Raw genomic sequence first — 25,534 nt, 5'->3', positions numbered from 1 at the left:
AACAAATAATTTAACTTTTTTTAAAATCTACAAGATGTGGCCATGCAGTAACGACGACATTAATAAACAACACACACTTCAAATTCAGGGTACGTGTAGGAATCTATTCGAAGTGAAGGTTCGTCAAGCGGTGAATAAAATGCTGTTAAACTAACGGCGATATATACATTTGTTATTATTTTCAACATTCCAACACGTCATCTTTTGCACGGTTTGTTTGTGCACCGCATAGGTTGCAACCTTAATGCCATATAATGTTTATGCACTACACCGCTCGCAAACTGCACCAAAATGTAGATGTTAAAGTAGTTAATGTAGATGCACACAGCTAGACATCAACACAGTGACGTTTCTTGAAGGACGAATGGTGCAAGGTTTATGCAGATGCATAAATGACATGTGCTTATTTATTTATATACCTCGCCCCCGCAGGGGCGTGTGCGTGGCACCAGCATTCTTCCCAGTTCACCCGAAGCAGGGTATGTAAAGATCAACGTTAGGCCATACATGCCGAACCCAAGACGGTTCTTTAAGTGCCACAAGTTTGGGCATGCATCACAATCATGTAGAGGAAAGGCAACGTGCGCAAAATGTAGTGCCAATGATCACCCTTCGGACAACTGTAATGCTCCTCCACGTTGCGGAAACTGCAAAGGAGATCATGCTGCTTATACACGATTTTGTCTCCTTTGCAGGAAGGAGAAAGAAATAATTGCACTCACAGTGAAAGAGGAAATGTCTTTTTATGAAGCAAGGAAGAGACTATCTCACCTACGTCAAACGAGCTCTGGCAGTGTGGCGCGACAGGGGGCAGCACCACATTGGTCCCAGGGGCCTATAGGGGTAACAGCCAGTGGAGCCGTAGTACCTCCATCCGCCCCCTTGGTGGCAGCGGCCAGTGCTGCTCCATCGTCAGCTAAGGCGGGCCCCCAGACTGCTGTGTCGCAGGGCACAAGACTTAATCAAACTCTAAGGCCCGAGACGAGCGTCTCACGGCCTCAGAGCCTCGTTCGATCCTCCAGGTCCCCGGAGAAGGCTATGGAGGTTGACCGAAAAACCACGGCGTCGTCGACGCCAAAGGACCGGCGCTCCCTGGAGCGCACTAAAAAAGACAAACATCTCGTAACTGCGCCACCAAAGGGCCAGGTAACCTGAACAGTTACCACCCTCGTTTAGACTAGCTATCCTATCATTACCATGTCACCTATAACCTTCGAAAACACACACTTATAAGTGAACCGTTCTAACTGCTTGACAATGGCTTTCATCATCCATTACAACTGTAGAGGTCTGATACATAATTTAGGTGACATAAAAGATATAATAAATAAATCCTCACCAGTGGCATTTTGCCTTAAAAAAACCTAGGGCCCAAGAACAGTCAAACCCTTAAAGGTTTTACCGTTGTCCGAAGGGACCGCTAACACTGTAGCCGTCTATCAGGAGGAGTCACCATATTCGTCCAGGGTGGCACTTCTACACGAAATGTTCAGCTGAATAATTTTTTCGAGGCTGTCGCCGTCAGCGTTCTATCGCATTAAACCTTCGCCATCTGTTCACTTTGCATCCCATACGATACACATTTTATTACTAGACAACTGGAAAATCTAATACACCAGTTACCGGAGCCTTTTGTTTTAGTAGGGTATTTTAATGCCCACTGTACCCTCTGGAGCAGCGATGGAACAGACCAAAGAGGGCAAGTAATCGAAGATTCTGTTTTGTCTAACAGCACATGTCTTCTAAACTCGGGTTCACCAACGTATTTTTCACCAAGCTCACGCAAACTTAGTTCTCTCGATTTAGCCTTCTGCTCACCGTCTGTCTTTAGTGATTTTAAGTGGGAAGTGCTCGAGACTTCATATGGATCATTGGCCGGCATTTATCAAGCTATCATCCACATTACCTACCATAAACTCTAAGCCAAGGCCGTGGAAAAAAAAACTTCCCCACTGGCCGCTTTTTGTGAAACACGCAAAACTCGAAGAAATCTTTTCAAACGAACTAAGCGTGAAGAAAATCAATGAAAAGTTCACTGCGGTTTTAATTTCACGGGAAGAAAAGGCAATACTACAAACATCTAGCCCTCCGCGCCAAAAAATTTACCCCTAAAGTACTACTGAGTGCACAGAAGCAAAAAAGCTTCCAAATTGGGCCTGAGGCAAGTTACGAAGACACCCCACCTATACTAACCTCTTACGCTTTAAGCAGGCCAAAGCAAAAAGCACCATTTATCAGAAGGCAGGTAGAAAAATCATCGTGGAAAAAACACTTATCTTTAAGAAACAGTTCAGTCACTTCTAAACGAATGTGGGAACAGGATTGAATGTTTCAGGGAGATTACTAATCTTACACAATACCATTATCTACAAGTCCAGGCACGCAAATATCAATACAAGAAACGGCAGATATACTTGGAGAATATTTTTGTGAAGTATGCAGTTCATTGCATTATACAAAGGAATTTCTAAAGTACAAACAGTCTACTGAAAAACAGAGGCTGCCCACTACTGGCGCGTCAAATGAACCGTTCAATTTCGCCCTCGTCGAACAAGAAATAAACAGAGTCCTTTCTGCAGGGAAAAAGACAGCGCCAGTTCACGAACGTATTCACTAAGCCATGCTGACTCATCTATCTCAAGCATCTGTAGACGCTCTCCCTAAATTTTTTAACTTAATCTGGGTTTCTGGTATAATGCCGGAAGAGTGGAAAAAGGCAATAGTAGTTCCGCTTCTAAAAGCCGGTAAATCCCCAACGTCCGCAAGCAGCTACAGACAAATTGCCCCCACAAGCTGTTTGGCAAAATCATATGAAAGCATTATCAATATAAGACTCTCACTTATTTCAGAATCAAAAAACCTTATTGATTCCCACCAGTGTGGATATAAAAAGGGTTGTTCAACTACTGACCATCTTGTCCGTCTGGAACATAAAATTCGATATGCATTTTTACACAAACCACACCGTCCTGCAGTTTTCTTCGATTTAGGAAAAGCCCATTTATGTAGTTTTGAGAGACCTGGCTGACCTCGCCATCCGTGGGGAGAGAGAGAGAAAAAACATTTATTAGGACCATCGAGGTGGTGGTGTCCTCATTCCGGGACTCCACTGGCCATGGCTGCTCGTCGTACTTGCTGGACGAAAGCTTCTTGTCCCGCCAGCATATCGCCGGGCAGCTGTACCTCCCACCGCTCAAATGACGTGCTAGGCGTCCTTAAGTGTTGAGGTTTGCCCCCGCACCTCCACGAGATGTCAAAGAGTGTAGGGCGTGTGTCGCCGCACCAGGGGCAGATGCCGCGATATGTATGTGGGAACATTTTGCTATATCTGTGTAGGTTTTGAAATGTGTTGGTTTGAATAAGTCAGAGAGCTACGGCATCTTCAGTGCTAAGCTTTCTGTGAGGCGGAGGATAAATCCTGCGGTTGAGTCTCAGGATCTCGACTCGGTCGCAGTAATTGGACGGCAGGGGCATAAAGGCAAAGGGTGGGGATTGATGAGACTATTGGTCTTGCCCCACTCGGTTGATTAGCGCTTGAGCTAGGGCGTTCGCCCTTTCGTTCCCCATCCAGACCCGCGTGGCCCGGCGTCCACGTGATTTGATGGTATTCTTGCAGCCTCGGGCCTAGAATCTAAGTCGCCAGCAGCGGTGTTCGTCCTTTGGTAAAGTTACGGCAGGCCTGTTGCGAGTCGGTAACGACATGGACTTCCCTGCCTACACTGTCTTCTTGCTTTATTACCAGCGCCGCGGCTATGGTCTCAGCCGCAGCTGGGGTCTCTGTCCTTACGGAGGCCGCGAGGGTCAAGGAGTTGTCTCTCCCGTTCATGCCGGCTACCGCGAAGAGGCCCCCTACAGGGTACGCTGCCACGTCCGAAAAATGCTCAACTGCCTAGCTGATTTTGTGTCTAATAGAACATTTCAGGTACATCTGCGCTCAGTACATTCTCATACATTTAAACAGAAAAATGGTGTTCCACAAGGCCCTGTTCTCAGCACGACACTCTTTATGGTAAAAATGAACTCAATTGATAAGAGCATACCGTCGTCTCTTATGCACTCTGTATACGTAGACGATCTCCAAGTGGTTTGCCGCACCTCAAGATTGTCAACCTGTGAAAGGCAGCTTCAACGCACCATAAATAAACTTACACAATGAGCTAACAAAAGTGGTTTCCGTTTCTCCATAGAGAAAACAGTTACTCTTGTGTTCGCTCAGAAACAACACCATAAGTTTTTAGGAGTAACCTTTGACACCAAACTAGACTTCCTAGCCCACATTAAAACACTAAAGAATAAGGGAAATAAAGCAATGAATATCCTCATATGTTTATCTCATAAGCACAGGGGTTCCGACCAAGCGTGTCTTTTGTGTATTTAGCGGTCTCTCGTACGTAGCCTTTTGGACTACAGCTCCGTCGGTTACGGTTCAGCCAGACAGTGCTACATCCAATGACTTGATCCAGTACATAACCTTGGACTGCGACTGGCAAGTGGTGCCTACATAACGTCACCAATTCAATGTTTATACTCTAAAGGAGATTTATTGCGGTTTGTAGGAACCGCCGGTTCTAGGATGCACTGAGCAGTTCCCGAGCTCGAGCCTCCGCCGCGCGCTTGACGCTGCCGATGCTGCTGACTCTGTGCGCACGTTCGTTATCTTCCTTACAATGGCCCCGGGGAAGTAAAGGAGTCACCCTGGCGAATTAGTTTTCTGGAAGGACTGTAAAATGGGTGATGCGGCTTGAGACGGTGAACGTGAACGACTTCGCGGTTACGACGTCGCATGTCGGACGGCGGCGTTAGCGGCTCAACCAGGTGATTACCGGGTGATGTTCTCTCTAGAATGCGGTATGGCCCGTCGTACTTTGGAAGAACCGGACGAGAGCGTCCGGGAGAAAAGTGGGAGTCGAGTTCTAGACATCGTGAACGGCTTTTTCACGGTTCCGGTCGTCCAAAGTGAATCGGCGGGCCAGCTGGCCACATTCCTCGGCGTGTCTGGCGGCTTCCGAAATCGGCAGGCATTCGGATGGTTCCGGCCGGTAGGGCAGAATGGTGTCGATTGTGTGCGAAGGATGACGGCCGTAAAGAAAGTAAAAAGGTGACAATTCGGTAGTGGCCTGAGTCGCAGTGTTGTAGGCGTAGGTGACAAACGGAAGAACTGGTCCCAATCAGAGTGATCAGGTGAGACATACATGGCAAGCATGTCACCAAGAATTCGAATAAAGCGTTCCGTGGTACCATTAGTCTGTGGGTGATAAGCAGTGCATTTACGATGAACAATAGCGCATTCAGCAAGCAGTTGTTCGATGACTTCAGATAAGAAGGCGCGGCCTCTGTCGCTTAAAAGTTCACGTGGACCTCCATGACGAAGGAGAAAATGGCGAAGTATGAAATTGGCGACCTCCTGCGCTGTAGCAATTGGTAGAGCTTTTGGTAGTCTCCGCATAACGGGTTAAGTGGTCTACCGCAACGATTATCCACCTGTTGCCGGTAGGAGTCAACGGAAGTGACCCGTAGAGATCTATGCCCACGCGATCAAAGGGTCGGGATGGGCATTGTAAAGGCTGGAGTTCACCGGCGGAATTGTGCGGTGGTGCTTTGCGTCATTGACACTCATGACAAAAGCGGACGAACTTTCGAACGAAATTGTACATTCCCCGCCAGTAATAGCGGTGTTGAAGTCTTTCGTAAGTCTTGAAGACTTCCGCGTGGCGACACTGAGGGTCGACGTGGAACGAGGAGCAGAGCTCTGACCGCAAGATTCTTGGAATGACGAGTAACCAGGTGCGTCCCTCTGGGGCATAGTTGCGTCGATATAGTAGCTGGTCTCGAATCGCAAAATGATGAACTTGGCGCCGAAGCGTACGTGACACCGGAACTTTCGACGCATCCGAGAGAAGGTCGAGCAGAGATGCAGTCAAGGGATAGTGTCAATGTCCATGGAGGATAATGTTCACTCGCAGGAGAAGTTGTGACTGGCCTTCGGGGGAAGCGGCGATTGGGATAGCGCGTCAGCGCTGCAATGCTTTCGCCCGGAACGGTAAACCTCGTGGATGTCATATTCTTCGATTCGCAATGCCCAGCGGCCAAGGCGGCCCGATGGATCTTTGAGCGTCGACAGCCAACATAGTGCGTTGTGGTCGGTCACTACGTCAAACGATCGGCCGTATAAATATGGGCGCAACTTGCCAAGGGCCCACACAATGGCGAAACACTCCTTTGCTGTAACGCTGTAATTGGTCTCCGCCTTGGTTAACGTGCGACTCGCGTATGCGACGACGTATTCCGTGTGGCCAGGTTGACGCTGTGCCAACGGAGCGCCAAGGCCTACACCACTTGCATCGGTATGAATTTCTGTTGGCGCTTGAGGGTAAAAAAGGCGAAGAATGGGTGGCGTCGTGAGAAGACGGCGCAAGGTTGTGAAGGCGTCGTCCCACGCTGGAGACCATGATGAGAGATCTCCAGCGCCACCAAGGAGCTGCGTGAGAGGCGATGCAATTGACGCAATGTTTCGAACGAATCGACGGAAGTAAGAGCAGAGGCCAATAAAACTACGTAGCTCTTTCATAGTGGTAGGTTTTGGGAACGCAGTAACAGCACGTAGCTTCTCGGGATCCGGGCGAATGCCCTCCTTTGTCTCGAGATGGCCTAAAATTTTGAGCTGACGAACAGCCAATCGACACTTCTTCAGCTTAAGTTGCACCCCGGCGTTGGTCAAGCAAGTGAGTACGTGCTGGGGGTGGAGCAGGTGCGTCGCGAAATCAGGGGCGAACACCACAATGTCGTCAAGATAGCAAAGACAGATTTTCCATTTGAGGCCGCGCAGAACATTATCCATCATTCTTTCGAACGTAGCAGGTGCGTTGCAAAGTCCGAAAGGCATGACGGTGAATTCATGCAAGCCGTCTGGTGTAACAAACGCCGTTTTCGGGCAATCGGCTTCTGCCATCGGAACCTGCCAGTAGCCTGACCGCAAATCCAGCGAAGAAAAGAACTCGGCTCCCTGCAAACAGTCCAGAGCATCTTCGATGCGCGGTAATGGGTAGACGTTCTTCAGCGTAATCTTGTTCAACAGTCGAAAATCAACACAGAAGCGGATGCAGCCGTCTTTTTTGTGACAAGGGCCACGGGAGAGGCCCATGGGCTTTGGGAAGGTTGAATGACACCTCGAGGGAGCATGTCATCGACCTGGTCTGCAATGACGCGACGATCCGTAGCGGACACGTGATATGGTCTTTGTCGCAGTGGTGAGTGAGAGCCAGTGTCGATGTAATGCTCTACCGTCGATGCACGGCCAAGAGATGTTTGCTCAACGTCGAAAGAACGGCGGAAGTGCTGAACGATTGCGAGAAGTTGAGATCGCTGCGAATGCGTTAGATCTTCGACGATGAATGGGCTGAACACACCAGTCCATGTTGAGTCGGGTACGGAAAGGGCACTCAGTTAAGGGACAGCAGTAGAAGACGCTTCGTCGAGGACGGTGGAATTCGTGTTTAATCCACCGACTCGACATAACGAAGGCATTCGCGGGGGAGCAGTGATGGCGACGATGAAAGATGATTGTAAATGGGCATTGTGCTGAGACAGGCGGCAAGGTCAAGAGATGCAAAGGGCAAAGAAAGTGCTTTTCGGGTAACAAAATGATGAAAGGGCATGAAGAAGACCGTCCCGTCGGATATGGTACTACAGAACACTGGTACGAATGCTGAAGAGCACGGCAGAATACAGGTGTCTTCTATCACGGCAATTTTAGCGACGGGGACCAGGTCACCAAGGTGGACAAGTTCAATCTCAGCCCGAGCGTAATTGATGATGGCATTGTGGCGTGAGAGAAAATCCCATCCTAGAATAACGGCGTGGGAGCACGATGAAACAACTATGAATTCAATTGTGTACAAAACGTCCTGTATGGTCACATGAGCCATACAGGACGGTAGGGCAAATGGGTTGAGCACTCGCCGTTCGAAGCGACAATCCAGACGAAGACGTCGTCACTTTACGAAGCGAACGGCAAAACCTGGCATCCATAAATGAAATAGCGGCACCGCTATCGACGAGGGAGACTGTAGCGACATCTTCAATAAACACATCGATGACATTGGCAGGTAAAGGAGGAGGTCTTCGGCATGGCGACACTTGCGCAGTTCTAGGCTCAGGAACTGCGTCGTCTACTTTCCCTCTTCGTTAGAGACGGGTCGTCGACGCATAGGGGAAAGCGATCGGCGATGTGGGGAAGGCGATGGGAAGCGTTCGAACCGAGGACGGCGATCAGTCTGGGAGCGAGCTGGTGATGGGTCGAAGGGTCTGTAGGGCGCATTTGAATCAGGCGGCACATAGTGCGCTCGGTGATCGTCATCGAACGCCTGCGATCAGCGGCGGCAGAACCTTGCGACATGACTGGGATACCTACATGCGAAGCATACAGGGCGATTGTCCGGCGTACGCCACATGTTAGAGACGGCAGTGGTGGTCCAGGGGACGGGAGGGGGAGGGCGGTGCACAGGCTGCTGGAAGCGACGTACGCGTACAGTGCGAGGGGCCATTGCAGCAACCGTAGCATAAGTGACTGGTGTAGTCACAACATCCTGCTGGTGAATAGCCTGCAGCGCTTTCGCCACCTCTTCGTAGATCACGTTACGGAAATGAGACGGCAAAGTGCTGGCAGACTCCTGAGTGACGTACACCAGAGATGGCTGTCTTGCGACTTCTTCGCGCACGAAATCCTTGATTTTGGTTATCAGGGAGGCTTGCTCTGGGCCGGCGGTCAGGCTGCAGAGTGACGCTGCATTTGGTGTGGGATGCCGCCTTGTCAGCGCTCGCTGCTTGCATAATTCGTCACATTTCTGGCACAAGCTGATGACGTCGCCAACAGTGCGCGGGTCCTTGGCCAGAAGCATCTGGAACGCGTCGTCATCGATTCCCTTCGTGTGACTTGCTTGATCTTTTCCGCTTCAGTCATGGCAGCGTTCACGCGCCTGCCCCCCCCCCCCCCCAAATCTAGAACGTCTTCTATATAGCTGGTGAATGGCTCACCCGTGTCCTGTTCGCGTGTAGGCAAACGCTGCTCGGCTCGGAGTTTCCTGAGGGTGGGTCGGTCAAACACTTCTGTAATCGACGTCTTGAACGCCAACCACATTCGAACGTCCCGCTCATGATTTCTGAACCCGAGACTGGCCACGCCCACGAGGTAGAATGATACATAGGCCAGTTCGTCCCAGTCATTCTATTTGTTGTGAACGCTCACCCGTTCCTAAGACGACAGCTACTCTTCTCGTTGTCGTCGATTGCGATGAAGATAGGAGACTCTTGTTGGCGAATGGTGCCAGCGCAAGGGACGGGTGGCGATGGAAGAGTCTGCTGGTCGGCGTCCGGCATGGCGGAGGGTAGCGTCCGAGAACGTAGAATGGAACGTTACCCAGCACGGATGCACCACTTATAAACGAGATTTATTGGGGTTCCTAGCGACCGCCGGTTCTAGGATGCACAGAGCAGTTCCCGAGCTCGAGCCTCTGCCGCGCGCTTGATGCTGCCGATGCTGCTGACTTTGTGTGCACGTTCGTTATCTTCTTTACAATACGTTGAGTGCGATGAACCCTCATTACAGCAGCGCAGAGCATTACTCACCTTCTCTTGCGTACTCAGAATCCAGTCATCACCGCAAGACATATGCTACAACATCTTCACACAATGCAACTCACGCTTACACTACACAAATAAACCGAACATTATTAAGCCGCTTGTGCTGCGATATGAGCAATATTGTTGTGAGTATGACATCCCTCGCGAAGTCCTCCAGGTTGCCAAAAAAACACGACAATTGCCTCCATGGTAGGATTTCACACAATTATGCTACTGGACATTGCCACATTTACAGAAAAGAGACACTCCACACGAACACATTATACAAGTATTCCGTGCTCTTCAGGACAAAGATCTAAATCACGTGCAAATATTCACCGATGGCTCCAAAACAAAAGAACGCGTGGGTGTAGGGGCCCTAACAGAAAATTGGGAAAGAAGTATTCGTGTACCAAAACATGCCTCTGTTTTCACTGCTGAAGTTTATGCTGTATGGGTTGTAGTTAAAAAGATTATCACTGGCAAACACAAAAACACAATCATATACACTGATTGCCTAAGTACACTGAAGGCTCTGAAATCTGAGTGTGAACCCCTGCTAGGGGATATACTAAACATGGCCGCGCTTAACAAATACGGGAGATTAATCCGTTTCTGCTGGGTACCAAGTCATGTTGGGTTACCGTGTAACGAAGCAGCAGGTAGATGTGCATTGATGGCAGTGTACAAAGACATAATAAACAGAACACTTGCAATAAAGATATTTTGCATGCCATTAGGAATCCCTTAACGTGAAAGTGGCAACACAAGTGGGACCATTGTACAGAAAACAAGCTATATCGCAATAACCCGTACTTGGTGAGTGGATGTCGTGTAACCACCAGGAGTGCTTCTTTGAAGTAGTTCTATGCCGGCTACGCGTTGGGCACACACACCTCACACACAATTATCTACTTACAAAAAGAGACGTGCCAACATGTGAAAAATGCCAAGAACCACTAACAGTCATGCATATATTACTCACATGCACACATATTGAAGTACAAAGACGAAATCTTTTGCACAACCTATATCAAATGACATTATCAACATTGACATCCTGCTTCAATTTTAGGAGATGATTAGATAGCCCCATTACCGGACCTGCGTAAATTCCTAGACGACACTGGCTTCTTATACATAATATAGATTAACACAGCCTTTCTCTTATTAAATAGTATAAAACACCTCGTGTTTGGCGCAGCATAGCCTTAGCCGCTTTTGCGCCACTAAACCACATTTAACTAACTAACTATTTATATACCTCGCAAGCTGCAAGGTTGGAGTATTAGGTGAGGAGGAATAAAGAAGTCGTTAGAAAAGGAAGAAGGGCACAGCATTAAGAAAAAGAACAGCACTAATACAATTCACCAACTAGCACAACAACGTGTTTTACTGAGACAACGTTATAGAATACATAACAAACAATAACAGAAAAGTTGCCGTGCATGCACCCTGTAGCGATGGTAAACCAGCGAAGCTGAATTGTGCGGCCCTGGTGTTTATAACTGGGTGAATTCCGACGGATTATTAAAGTCTTCCTGAATTATTGGTTACATCTGTGTTTCTTAATGAGGTTGCGCACACATTTGGTTTGGCTTTCTCACATTGTTTATTCGAAATGTCATACATCGCACTTCGCACAATCATCATCATGGAGGGTACAATGACTGGTTCACTGTGTTAATCCAGCGGGTCCATCAAAGTCTTTCTGAATTATGTTAAGCAATTGTGCTTCGTAATGCGTTAATTATAATATTTATGACTGTAGGTACCAAGGGACACAACTGGGCCGCAAATTTTATTTTATTATATACACGGACACATTTTTTGAACCTATTGCGAAGCCGGAGAGAGTCTGCTGCACGTGCGCTCTGCTGCGAGAGAGAAATGACCTCACTAACTGTGTAGCCAGTGGTCCGCCACACCTTTGCCGCGAGAAAATTATGTCATCATGATGTTGTCTTAACCCTGTCCACCTCCGTCTCCCTTCTCTGCGATAATACGTACATGTATATCTTTTAAATGCATAAGCATTTCTATGCCTTCCCAACGAGAAATTTATCCATCCGTCACTAAGACGAATTCAATAACTCATACAACCCTAAAAATGCTCATACCCCTGCAGTAGGGTTTCTGTGGTCAGACCACAAGTGTCTCGTTTTAAATGCATAAGCATTTGTATGCCTACCCAACAAGAAATTTGTCCATCCGTCACGTAAAACAAATGCAATGACTCATACTCATGGCCTGGCTGCAAATGGCACCAGAGAACACATAGGTTTGAACGAGAAAACCGAGATGATGTAACAACCGACAGTTTAATGTACACGCCGACTAAATGCCGGCTGACAAGCAATAAACGGAACATACACAAACAGGAGAAGTAAAAATATTCTTTGTTTCCTCACAGGAAATGCATCCATTTCTAACGGCGGCCATGCTGACAAGATCCACCCGCGTTTATTGCTCTACAGCTTCGATAAGTTCTCTTTTTACAGCTTTGCTGTAAAAAGAATGAACACATTTCTGCTAGACACCAAGACGATCGTATGGCGCACTAACAAATGAAAGTTTATTGAACATGTCGAGTAAATGCTGGTTGACAACGATAAAAATAACTTGCACAAAAAGAAGCAGCAAGAACTGATGTGTGTTCATACAGATTTGCAACTGAGGCCATGCTGAGGCGAGATTCTCCCCGTGTGCTTGCATCTACAGCTTCCATTATTTCCCGAGGCAGCCGATCTGCGCAAAGTGATACTTTCTTCCTCTACAATACATTCTATACATCTGAGCGTGCATTGTAGAGGAAGAAGCTAACATTTTGCGCAGATCTGCTGCCTAGAGAAATGACGCAAGCTGTAGATCAATAAACGCTGGGGAATATTGTCAGCATGGCCTCCGTTAGGAATTGGTGCATTTCCTGTTAGGAAACACACATTAACTTTTGCTTCTCCGGTTTGTGTATGTTCGGTTTATTGCTTGTCAGCCAGCATTTACTCGGCGTTTAGATTAATCTTTCGGTTGTTAGATCACGTCGGTTTACTTGTTCAATCCTATGAGTTGTCTCGTGCCGCTTGCAGACATGCTACTTATTTTTTTAAATGGCAACAAGTAACTTTAATGGCCCTTATGATGCTTCTGTGTATCTTATATTATTTTTATGTGGGCAATGGTGCAAGAGCGTACAGTGTGTAAGAAGTAAGAACAGGGTACGCTAACTTCTAATAAATATGTTCATTGTTAAAATGCAGTGATTTTTAAAGGTTACCAGAAAGTAGTACAGCAAGAAAGCCTGATAAAATCTAGTACTTGATGAAACCAAACATAATCAAAAACATGAAAGAGAGAACATAAAAATAAATATACAAGTCCAGGGGAAAAAGCATCGTGAGCACCAAGGGCCCATGCGGCTATCTTCCAAGAAACAAATCTATTTCCAATGGCATGGAACTGGAAGAGTGTGCTTGCATAAGCATGCTGTAAGTTGGTCTATTCGAATAAGAACAGTGTTTGTTTAAAGGTCCTGGCATGCGCGATTGGCGATTGCAATGATATTTTTCCAGCTCATGGAGTTTTTCTATAGTTTGTTTCTGTAGCGTTTCTTTTATATTTGGTTGCATGAAGCACCAATCTTTAACTAGCCTGCAAAGCTGCTTATTTTTTTCTGATAAACTGTATAAATCACTACGTTTTTACAATGACCCTAATTGGAAGGTTGCCCTCGTTCTTCTCTCATGTCATCCTGTTGGTACTGCGTCATGCTATGCACCCTTGCAGCATTTATGTGTGTTTGTGTGGGCGCATAGATTTTGATGTGAAATCGGGGCCTTGGGCGGGGATATTGTTCTTGTCGTCTGCAGCATCATGAAATATTTGTCATGGCCTGAGTTGCAAATTCACAGATGGGTGCGCTTCCTGTTGGGATCTGTATGGACACACATCAGTTTTTGCTGCTCCTTTTTGTGCAACTTAGATTTATCGTTGTCAACCAGCATTTACTCGGCATGCTTAATAAACAGAGCAATAGAAATACAATGAACAGGAACGAAGTGAATAGACAGAGTGCTTCATTCTTCTCAGTTGCCTATCTGTTGCGCTTTAGTTGATGAAAAGAGCGCTACGAAGACACCGACTAAAAGAGTAGTTCTTCAAGTATGCAATACCAACTCGCCCACATCAAACTCCTGCCCCTTATTTATTTATTTATTTATTTATTTATTTATTTATTTATTACATACTGCGGACACGAAGTTCATGCAGAGAGAATAAAATACAATATTAAGTCACAGGAATTAAAATAATCTGAATTCAACAAAATGTTGCAACAATATGGCATTAATGCTGATGCAAAAAGTAAACAATCGTAATACAAGGTTCATAAAGGCAAGTATTTCTAGTTATTAATGGTGTGTCGAAAGAAAGAGTATTTAAACAGGTTTGTTCGGGCAAAATAGGGGGTTACAGCATTTTGTTGATGTTGGCGAGTAGGTCTCGTTACTAGTGGACTTGCATGCAATGCCGGGTCGAGTGACAATTTTTTATTAAGCAACTGAGAAGGAAACTCAAGGGGCAATATTTTTTGACGCGATTCAAGTGTAGGAATATTATTATACCGCATTAGCTCAGTGGGCGAGTCGAATGTCGAAATTTTTTTTGTAAACAAATCGGATAGCCTTTCTTTGGATTCGTTCAAGTTTCTAATAATGAATGCACACCAACTCGTCCAGTTTTCAGTTCTTATGTCGGGCTCATAAGCCCGCTTGTGTCCTGGAATATCTGCGCGGCTATATTATCTTGTAATTTGCCATGTCCCGTGTCCCGCGTCGATCTTTCCGACAACCTCGCGCGCAATGGTGCAGGCCCAGACAGTTTCTGGTGAAGCCATGCAGGTCTGAAGGGTGTTGTAGCCTGCAAATTTGCGCTGCAAGTGCTGCTTTGATTGTTTTCAGTTCGGCTTTTCTAGCTGTAAGATGAACCGGAATGGTAGTCACTTGTATGAGGTATATTTTTATGTAGTGTCACGCTACTGTTACACTGCTATTGGCACATGAGTGTACTTTATGTGCCTTGTGTTTGCTTACATATTCATGATTAGCAGCTTCCTCGGTGTGTTTGGAAGCCGCATATAGTCTTCTGGCCTAATTGTTTGCCCCCATATTGCACGGTATCGGCCTGTTGTGTTTCAAGTTCAGGTGCTCCTGAGGTTGTGTTTCTGAAGGGAGGGGTAGTCGTCTTTGCATCTCGTATGCTAGCTGGCATGGTATCTTGGGCGCAGGTTCTGAGCACTTGAGGCAAAAAATTTGTGCTGCAGGCTGCAGCTGTACTCTCTCTAAGAGCTTGTTTGTTTGCCCTTTCTCATAGAGGTCTTCAAGCATGGTAACGTTGGAAGACCTGTTATTACTCGATGCATTTATTCGATGAGTTGTCTTTTTTGTTCGCTCTGGTAATTCATACTTTACAATACCTTGGACACAAGCACATCATCTGTAATTTTCCATAGTATTCGCTCGTCCAGCAAGCATTATTTCAATATTGTTCTGTTCACCAGGTGTAGAATTTTCTTCCAGGCATGGCATAATTGTTTCACCCACGTGCTGGTTCTGCCGTCATGGTCTTACAATAGCTCAGGATTTGTCGATGTTGACCTGCGGGTATACTTGTCCAGGTATGTGCAGCACATCTAGACAAGCCTGATAGTTCTTGATTATAGCCTTTTTTTCCGACGTCGATGTAACCTGACTTATCAGAAAGCGGGAGGCCGAACTGGCCAAGAAAGTCTATAGTGTTTACGAGAGCTTGTTGCATTATTCTTGATTTCTGTATAAGATAGCTTTCCCATAGACTGTAGTACTTGTTGTAGTATGCCTCTGCTGTTCATCTAGGTGGCCCAAATGTGCCTCCAACTCTCACCTCAAATGTTCTGTTTTTCAAAAAGTTACCGTTGAACTTAAGTGCTCCAGTAGAAATTTTCTGGCTCCTCGTTCCTCTTAGAATAGCATAAGGTACTGCTGTTAAAAGCCTCTTCACGCTGTTCATTCTTTCATAAGCGGCATTACACACTGCCCTGTAGCAAATTTTCTGCTGCTAATGACCAACTGACATCTGGTAGAAGGGACAACTCTTGAAAAAGGTTTTCTTTGCGCTATGTGCGTGATGTAGTATTAGCATTCATGTCTTCATATTTATACATCTGTAGGACCAGCTCCCTTACAGAGCACTTGCTATGCCTGATCATGCCTATTTGTGCAGTACTGTTGAACAATACATGTTGATGCAATAAGTGTTTACACAGTCGAAGTATCAGGAAAAATACTTGTTTTAAAATTGTGCACTTTGCTTTCAATTGGTGTCAGATTTTGCATAAGCATGCACCCTATGCAATAGCTCTTGGAAGGTTAAGGGTTCAATAAATGATGATGAAGTAAATCTAAGTACAAGAGCTTTTTTTTTCATTTGACGACCATCAAAATGCGACTGCCATGGCTGGCAATTCAACCCCTCTCCTTGTGTTAGCAGTCATAGTGGCAGGTGAATAAATTGAACCACAACTTTGTTGTCTACACATTCGTTTTCTTTTTCTTGAATGTTATGTAGGTAAAACTTGGAATAAGTTTGTCATTGCGAAAAAGCAGTTTGTGGCCTTTTATTGAATAAACCGCACGTTGTGTATAGTTAAAATGCAGAATTCTTTTTTTAAATCCCAGGGTGATATGTCGTAGCAAGTAGCATGGTATTTCTTTAGTTAAAGGTAGTAGTCAAGGCGTATATCGTTATATGGGTTTACAGACTAATATATCTTATCACAAGCTTATTGTAAATTGGTATGAGAGACATGTAAGGCATGGATATTTCTGCGCAGTTGATCAGCTATGAACGTGCAAGAACCGTTTGTACTTAAAAGATTCAAAGATTCACAAGAAGGGATGCAACTGGCTAACTTCACTGCACAGTTTTGATTTACATTTCTTTAACGTGTCCTCTTCTACTGTTTCATCTCCACAAGGACAGGTTGTTTGCCTGCTTTTCGCATCGTTGCACGTGTTCTACATGATGGTGCAGGAAGGTACGTTGTCACTGTGGCACTATAGCAAGCGAATAACTTACGTAATTTAGTAGCTGTGCGGTTAATTACCGTTCATAGCAAACGTTAATACAGATGCAATAAGCATACAAAGCCTGGAACATATTCATTGTTTACTGGTTTCTGTGCAAGAAAAAGATTCCACAGAGAATAGATGCAACTTAACGGGCATGAAGCATTCAAAACAAATTAACGACGCTCTTTATTCAAGCCACGGAGTTGATGCTATCGTTCAAAATTCATTACGATAACCTACACGTTTGCTCTGTCAAGGTTAATAAGTAAATGAGGTAAGATAACCTTTCAAAGCGCATAGGGAAATTTACGCTTGAAAACCCACAAGAAACTGCAACTGAACGGCACCGCGTTCTGCACAACGCGTAAATTTAGGATATTTTCCTGTATTTTCATTTGCCCTTGCCAACGTTGAAATTATTTAAGCTGCTCCGTACGCACAATTTTTGTATGTTATTCAAAAGGCCATGTCGTCTCATGGCAACTCTCAAATGTGTACGAAGCAAACATGAAAATGCACTTCATTTGCTGCGCAGGGTGTCAACGAACGCATAGGAATGGTAGAATGGAATCTGCGGTTCAAGTTTTTTTGTTCTCCCTTCGAGTACGTACCGAATTTGGCAAATGTCCTCTCCACGCATGGCACTTGTTGAGCGAAGCGCTATTTCTCACAACAAATGGGGGAAACAGATCTCCTCGCAATTTTGACGGAAAATCGCAGCTACCACTGTGACGGTGCGACTGAGCGACCAGCTGGTTGGTCGATGCCGAAAATCAGGGGGTCGGCACAGCGACTGAGATTTTCGTCGCAAACGACGGAAATCGCACTTCCACTGCGACAAAAAATAGGCTTAATGGCTCTGGCTTTTGGGTCAAGGTCTCTTGAACGTCGCTGATGACTGTAGCTAAAAGCATTTCATGCTTAAAGGGGCACTAAAGCGAAACAACAAATCAGTTTAGACTAATAAAGCAATGGTGAGAACACTGCAGGCAGTCATTTCAAAACAATTGTCTGAGTGTACACGAGAAAATGAAGGTCGAAATACCAGTATTTTAATTTCGCGCCTAAACCCCGACGCCGGTACGTCAGTGTGACGTCAGTGATTTCAAAGTACGTTTTCAAATGCGCGACGCGTTAGCTGAGTAAAGATTCTCGAAACTTGCCATGTGGAATATTTGGTTTCTTTAGGACACAATGTACTCAATCTGTACCTCTATATAATTAAGTGGGCCCTAGAAGGTACCTTCAAAATGCATGACGTCACAGAAAGCAGGTGCGGGCACTTCAAGGGGGCGTCGCCACCCGTCCTTCGTTCTTGCGCTTTTTCTGGCTTGCCAAGCGCCTTATCGTGGTGTTTTGGGGGTAGTAGACAGGCAATCTACTAATTCAGAAGAAATCATTTTTCTCTTTAGTGTCCCTTTAGAACTTTGCCGAAACGCACGCTTACTATGATGAAAAATGTTATCGTTATCAAGATTCACATCTTGATTACAGCTATAAGTCTCGTGAACCATAACCACGCATACAATGCTAGGTAACGATTCTGGTTAATTCTCAACTCTGTCCCTCTGTCCACTCTGATGAATTGGCACCTCTCGCGCTAGTTTCGAATCACCAGGAAGAATGCCGCCATCTATGGAACTTTCAAATAAGCGACACGAATACAGACATACAATGCTCGAGCATTTAGAAGAAATGATGCCGGGATGTCCTGCGAACCACTCGCCTGCACTGTACTGTAGTACTGTAGTAATCGTTTCACGTCCGTCACACCAAAACGCAACTTCAGACATTTCGTCGACGTGGAATGAAAAATCAACCCTATTAATCCCACTAATGTTTGGATGAGTTGACTGTAATACTGCTGAAAAGTAATTAAGAAAATACCTTACTTGAGTCATAATTATTAAGTCCGTCGTACCAGTGGAACGGCGGAACAGACGTGTCATCCTTACTTTTTCTCTTAACATATTCCCAAATTCCTTAGGATCATCCACTAAGGTCTAACCCAAGTTCGCAAAGTATGCGCGTTTAGCCGATGTAGCGAGCTCCCTAAAGCTATGTTTCAAGTCAACTAGCTGTATGCAATGATTATCCGATTTCTTAGTCTTATTCTGGCGAAACATTCTTCTAATTTTCCGTAATAGGGACCGCAGTTGCCGGTTGAACCATTGTTTATTTTTTCCACCTCTGGAAGACAAACTTGGAAGGGGAACAACGTCACCTCGCAGTTCAAAAGATCATTTTAAGTACCCCCCCCTCATAAATCCTCTCCTTTTAATTGAGCTACCAATGTGTCAAAAGTAGGAAAATAAAATTGGAGTGCTAACTTTAGCACAGCGTACTTAGTACTGCTATATGCATACATAGCTTTAGGGCGTCTTTTTATTAATATGCAAATTACAAAACGAGTAAATAAATGAATGCGCCAAGGCTATGCGCGAACACCTGTGAATCTGGAGCATATGCCGCAGGATTGTTGTCTGCTTTGTTCATAGGAAGTTCATACCAAGAAGAGTAAATTAGCACAGATCCTGCGCACTTTGGCAATCGACGTTGCACGATGTATTTTGCAGGTGCCTGGCTATTTATCATTGATTGCAGTACTGCAAAAGTGATACCAGGTGGAACAACGTGTTTATAAATTTGTGCGTGTGAGTCGTTCACATATGTGCCTGCGACGACCGCGTTGAAGACAATCATATAAAGGCAATGGCATGATTTTTACGCTCGACATTCCACGTGAACTTATGTGGAGATGGTTGGCTTCTACATAGGTAAGGGACGAGCATGAACGAGAGAAGCACAGGCTGTGATGTCATGAGTGAGTACGTGCTGTGAAATCAAACGTTTTCATGGCAATGTCCCGTGGTGTATGTAAAAAAACCATTAGATGTGTACTCTAGCTAAGAAATACTAAGGCATAATTAGCTTGGGCAATCATGAGGCCAGTAGGACGTCAGACAATATCTTCGTAGCGTGCTGGTCCCGGAGATTGTGCAGGCTAACAACACAGTGCCGTGCGAACGTGACGTAACACAAATAAATGAGCGTGAGATATGACTAAGCTTTGAATGACATTTCTCATACTTACCAGCAATATTGAAAACAAAAGCGTGATCGTGAATTAAGCGTATGCATACCGGGCGGCTCTTCTCGATGGCAGAGGTTCGATGCCGCCGTCCATCACACAATTTTCTTCTCATGCGATTAGCATTTTTCGGTTACTTCATTCGTTTTGAATCTATCGAGCCTTGTAAGCCCACTCAGTGGCCCATTCAGTTGTTAAATTGGCTACCAGCCTTTCTCGGGGTTGTGATGCCGTAGTAGTCGTTCCAATGTCATCATTCTTGCGTCGTGCCTGACTCTCGTTATGCCGCCGTCGTCACGCTTTGTACGCCGACCCAGTGACCCAAGTTGTCTAAGAGCATCGGTCACAAGGTAGCTACTCGAGGTTATGATGCCGTAGTAGTCATTTCATCGTCGGTGCAACAACTGGTTAATGACCCTTAACGCCAATAAATGTAAAGTAATGTGCTTCACTCGCCGCCATCAGCCCTTATACTCACCGTATAATATTACTAGTACTACCTTAGAAAAAGTGGACACATTTAAATACCTTGGCGTCACCCTTTCATATGACTTAGACTGGGGTGCTCATGTAACGCGCATTACTGCCTCCCCTAACCAAACACTGGGATTCCTAAAACGCCATCTGCGTCATGCACCGCGACACGTCAAAATACTAGCATTCAAGACGCTCGTACGTCCGAAAATTGAATACACATCCCCCATCTGGTCACCACAACAAACTTACATTATCAATGCACTTGAAAGAATTCAGAATCGTGCGGCAAGATTCATTTATTCTTTGTATTCTTACAACAATAGCGTATCACTACTATAAGCACATCATCATCATCATCACCACCACCGTCATCATCATCATCCTGGTTACACCCACTGCAGGGCAAAGGCCTCTCCCATACGTCTCCAACTACCCCGGTCATGTAGCAATTGTGGCCATGTCGTCCCTGCAAACTTCTTAATCTCATCCTCCCACCTAACTTTTTGCCGTCCCCTGCTACGCTTCTCTTCACTTGGAATCCAGTCCGTAACCCGTAATGACCATCGGTTGTCTTCCCGCCTCATTACAATTCCTGCCCATGCCCCCGTTTATTTTTCTTGACTTCAACTAAGATGTCATTAACTCGCGTTTGTTCCCTCACCCAATCTGCTCTTTTCTTATCCCTTAACGTTACACCCATCATTATTCTTTCCATAGCTGGTTGCGTCGTCCTCAATTTGAGTACAACTAAAAGCACAGTCCGCCTTAAACACGCTATCATTCCGGCGTCGCACTGATTCGTTAATCCTCTTTCAGAAGTTTTATTACAGTTTGCTCCATCATGCAGCATTTGTGTTGGCCCCATCCCCTCGCCATTCTCTGCGTACAAGGCATTCTTTGCAAGTAACCCATCCAGGCCGCCGTACTACCACCTTCTCTGCAACCTTCTTTTGCCGATCATCAACCGACTGGAACCGCCTGCCCCGTCACATATCCGAAATCACCTGTTCAACGACGTTTGCTGATAAGCTTAACACTAATATTTTTCACTGAACTCATGTGACCACTAATTAAAATGAACGTTTGTAAACCCCACCCCTTATGTAATACCCCAATTGACGGGTCTTTAAGGAAATAAAAGTGAAGTGAAGTCATTCCACCTCAATCGTCCGGCCGTCGTCATTCCGTGGTTGTCATGCCATCTCACGGCCGTCACGTATTCGCCGTCCCACCACCGTCGTGATGCCCTGGTGGTCTCTTCGTCGTCGCTATGGCTTCCTCATTTTATTCTCCTCGTGTCGTCGTCGTTACTTGTCATCATAACAGGCTTCGTAGAGTCACGCCATTGTCATCATACATTCGCTGTATCCTACAGTTGTCATGACATCGTCATCATTGCATCCTCCTCACATAATGGTTCGTGATGTATTCGTTCCCATACCGCCGTATGATGCCGTTGCGGTTGCTCCATGACCACTGTCTAACCTTGACATCGGACTCCCGTCATGCCATCGTTGTCGCACCATTGCTGTGACGCAGTCATCGCCTAACCACTGCCACACCGTCGTCGTCGCGTTGTCCTGTTACCATCATCACCACTTCAGCAACGTCCCTCGATATACCGTCTTCATCGTTCTATCGATGTCAATCTCTCTTCGTCATTCTACCATAACTACGTTGTTTTTTAATCCTGTTTAGGCCGCCGTTGTCATTCCATGGTCGTCAGTGCGTCGTTGTCAGACACTCGCTATGAAGCATCTGTTGTCATCCCATCGTCGTCATGCCATCGCGGTCGTGTCATCATCGTCATTACAACTTTGTCATCCGACTCTCATCGTGCCGTCGTTGTTACGCCATGGTCGCAATACAGGTTCTGCAACAGTCGTTTTTACGCCATTCTCGTCGTACACTCGTTATCTCTCTGTCATCATACCGTGATATAGTCGTCAGTGCATTTTCGTCGTGCATTTCTTGCCATACAGTCGCCATGATGGCGTCGTGCTCGTTCCATCACGGCCATTCTAACCTAGACATGCCGTCGTCATCATGGAATCTTCATTTCAGAGCCATTCTCATACTTTTGTCTTCATGCCATCGTTGTCGCGCTGTCCTACTATCGCCATAACATTAGCAATCTCATCCCATTGTATACATGCCGTCATCGTCAAACTGCGTTCATCAATGTATTCATGTCATTACTACTTCGTCATGTCATCGTAATAATGTTGTTGTCATTCAATCGTTTACTTAAGACGAAGCCTTAGCTCGGGCTCAACTCCGACGCAGCTGATTCAAATATATGTAAAACGCAAAAAACGTTCATCTGAGATAACCCCTGGGCCGATTTTAATGAAATTTGTTGCATTTGAGAGAAAAAGTGAAATTCTAGTGATTTATGGAAGCGCAATTTCGATTGAGGGCTTGAATTTTGTTGAAAAGATTTTCAAATATTCGACCGTTCGAAAATAGAAGCAAGAAGTTCACAAATTCATAGCTCTTCATCAAGAACAGATATCCCGGTTCTGTAAACGGCATCCATTAGATCATTCAAAGCGCAAAAAATCGATACGTCATTTTACACCTTGCGCGGATTTCTGACGTTGGTGGCAAGGGTTCTGCAAAAGCTGTATTTCAATATAACTAAATTTTTTTATATTCATGTGTAATATATCAATTTCGTCCGCTTTAGATGTGCTATAAGATTCAATTCACAGAATTGTATTATCGTTTTTGTTGATGAGTTACAGAGTTGTAAACTTGATAGTTCTCTTTATGAATATTTTCAAATATTTCCATTCTTTATAAAAAATTAAGCACCTAAATAAACAAATTCGAAACCAACAGTCACTTGATTTTATGTTTTTCTTTTAAATGGAACAAACTTAGCCAAATTTGGTGCCGTGGTTGCCGAGAAAAAGGAATTCTCGTTTTACGTGTATTTAATAAGAACAGCCGAGCTAAAGCTTCCTCTTAGCTGCATAAGTAAAGTATTTAGGTAAACAAGACTCCAAAAGTACGTGTGTCACTAAATTGCTGGAGTACTAATCGCGTCACCGCCGACAGTCTTCGTGAGACGCGCCCTGCTGTAATTTTTTGATTAACTGGAGGCGATACAAGAATACACCTACCAATGACAAAGTGCCAAGAATGAGACGAAGATTTAAACAGCTCCTGATAGCCTCGCTGGTCAGCACAAGCTCTCAGTGCCTGCCTGGCAGCACTAATAGTTCGCACGTGTCACGTGAGTTTAAACGCAAGAGCGAAAAATTTCGGAGACTGTTTAGAGGAAGCTTTAGCTCGGTTGCTTATATATATATATATATATATATATATATATATATATATATATATACATGTAAAAACAGAATTCGTTTTTCTCGGCAACACCTGCACCAAATCAGATGCGGTTTGTTGCATTTCAAAGAAAAACTTACAATCTAGTGACTGCTGGTTTCCAATTTTCGATTTAGGTCGCCAAATTTTTATTAAAAATTGGGAAAAATAGAAAATTTTCGAAAAACGAAACTATCACGTTTACAACTCTGTAAGTCATTAAAGAATAACAATATCACAAACATGTGAACTGCACCTAATAATGCATCTAAAGTGGACAAAATCGATCTGTTACAAATGCACCTCAACAAATTTAGTAATACGGAAATACAGCTTTTGAAGAAGCCTTGTACACAACGCAACACATTCACATAGGATGTAGAATTGCATATAAAATTTGTCCGCTCTCAATGATCTAGCTAATGGGTGCCGTTTATAGAACCGCGATGTCTCTTCTTTATCTAGAGCTATGAATTTGTAAACTTCGTGCTTCTATTTCTTCTATTTCTATTTCTTCTATTTCTAATATTGAAATTTTTGAAAATTCTCTTAACACTATTCATGACGTAGATCGAAATTTCGCTTCCAACAGTCACTAGAATTTAACTTTCTCTCTCAAATGCAACAAACTTCATTAAAATTGGTCTAGGGGTTATCTCAGAAAACCATTTTGGCGTTTTACATGTATTTGAATAGGCCGCGTCGGAGTTGGGCCCGAGCTAAAGCTTCCTCTTATGCCTCGCCTCTAAGAGTAGGATGCCATAGCATCAAAAGGGCCCACAATTACCGGGAAACGCTCCCTGCGAACGCTATGCACTAAGGCGAGCTTGCTGGTTGTTATTCCCACCCTGCCCCCGGGTCCCCCATTATGCGGTTGCTAGGAATGCAGCGCGTCGCTCTGTGATTCGTAGACACGTTTCTCTAACGGTCAACTCAGGTTCGATTCCGCGGATGGCGTGCTCAATGCGGAACGGGCCCTTTAACGCTATCTCTTTAATAAATTGGCTCACAAATATATTTCCATTCGGAATTCCTGCGAGGAACTGTCCGTCGCGGCGTTTGTAGAACTCAGCACCGGTAACGGCGGTTTTGGGCAATTGAGACAGTCGTAATATGTGACAGTAACGTGCAACTGCGGCCACGCGGTTCTTTTGTTTTGCAGACATAGTTTGGATAAGAGCATGGCACACTTGGACTCGGCCATGATGGGCATCCGCGGCCACGACTGCCACAACATGTACCGCGGCTGCATGGACTTCCAGTGAACTGGCACTGAAAGCCAGCCTGCAACGGAACCACTTGAAGCAGAGCAAAATAAATGCAAAAAAGTCGTTTTCTTTCTATACCTATCTGGTGATACGCGCAACGTCCCATCTCAGATGCGGTAGCGTTGCATTGTAGTCAGCTTGCACGCCGACAGTGCATGCCCAGATTGCCCCAGATATTCGGAGGCTAAGATTGGTTGGCCCCTGCTGTTACGACTCAGCGCACCACGGCGGATATGCCATGAATGTGGCGGTAGTAGGAAAAAAAAGAAGAAACACGTAATAGTAATTTGAGAAATAAATAGAAGGTCGTTAGAAGCCATAATAAATGCACTCATTATTGAATAATCGTAGTAAAGGATCATGACCATGAGAAGTAAATTGCCAGAATAAAAATGAGTTTGCGTGCATAAGGCAGGCATTATCAAATAATGACGGGTACCTTACCGCTATCCTTGGAAAAGATGTGTACAATAATCGTATTATACTTGTACTAACACATCGGTGTGAAATTTGGAGGTTGAGAAGCTTGGGAACAAATTAAGGACGTGGAAGGCGCGATACAACGAAAAATGTAAGGCGTAACAAAGTGAGCGAGGATGAGAGTGGAAGTGATTGAAGAGCGAACGGGCATAGCCGATTTTCGA

General features: G+C 45.1%; 1 protein-coding gene across 1 annotated transcript in view; it reads left to right on the top strand.

Moving 5' to 3' along the window:
- LOC142571267 (uncharacterized) overlaps positions 1–24,945 on the top strand; it is a 213,498-nt gene extending 188,553 nt beyond the window's left edge. The window contains exon 4 of the mRNA XM_075679505.1: positions 24,785–24,945. Coding sequence (XP_075535620.1) covers positions 24,785–24,887 — 103 coding nt within the window. The 3' untranslated portion in view covers positions 24,888–24,945. The remainder of the gene's footprint in view (positions 1–24,784) is intronic.
- Positions 24,946–25,534: the final 589 nt, after the last annotated feature.

Source organism: Dermacentor variabilis, chromosome 2 (assembly GCF_050947875.1).
Source record: "Dermacentor variabilis isolate Ectoservices chromosome 2, ASM5094787v1, whole genome shotgun sequence".
NCBI classification, from domain to species: Eukaryota; Metazoa; Arthropoda; class Arachnida; order Ixodida; family Ixodidae; genus Dermacentor; species Dermacentor variabilis.
Note: the sequence above shows the minus strand (reverse complement) of the source record. Positions and strands in the feature narration are given on the sequence as shown.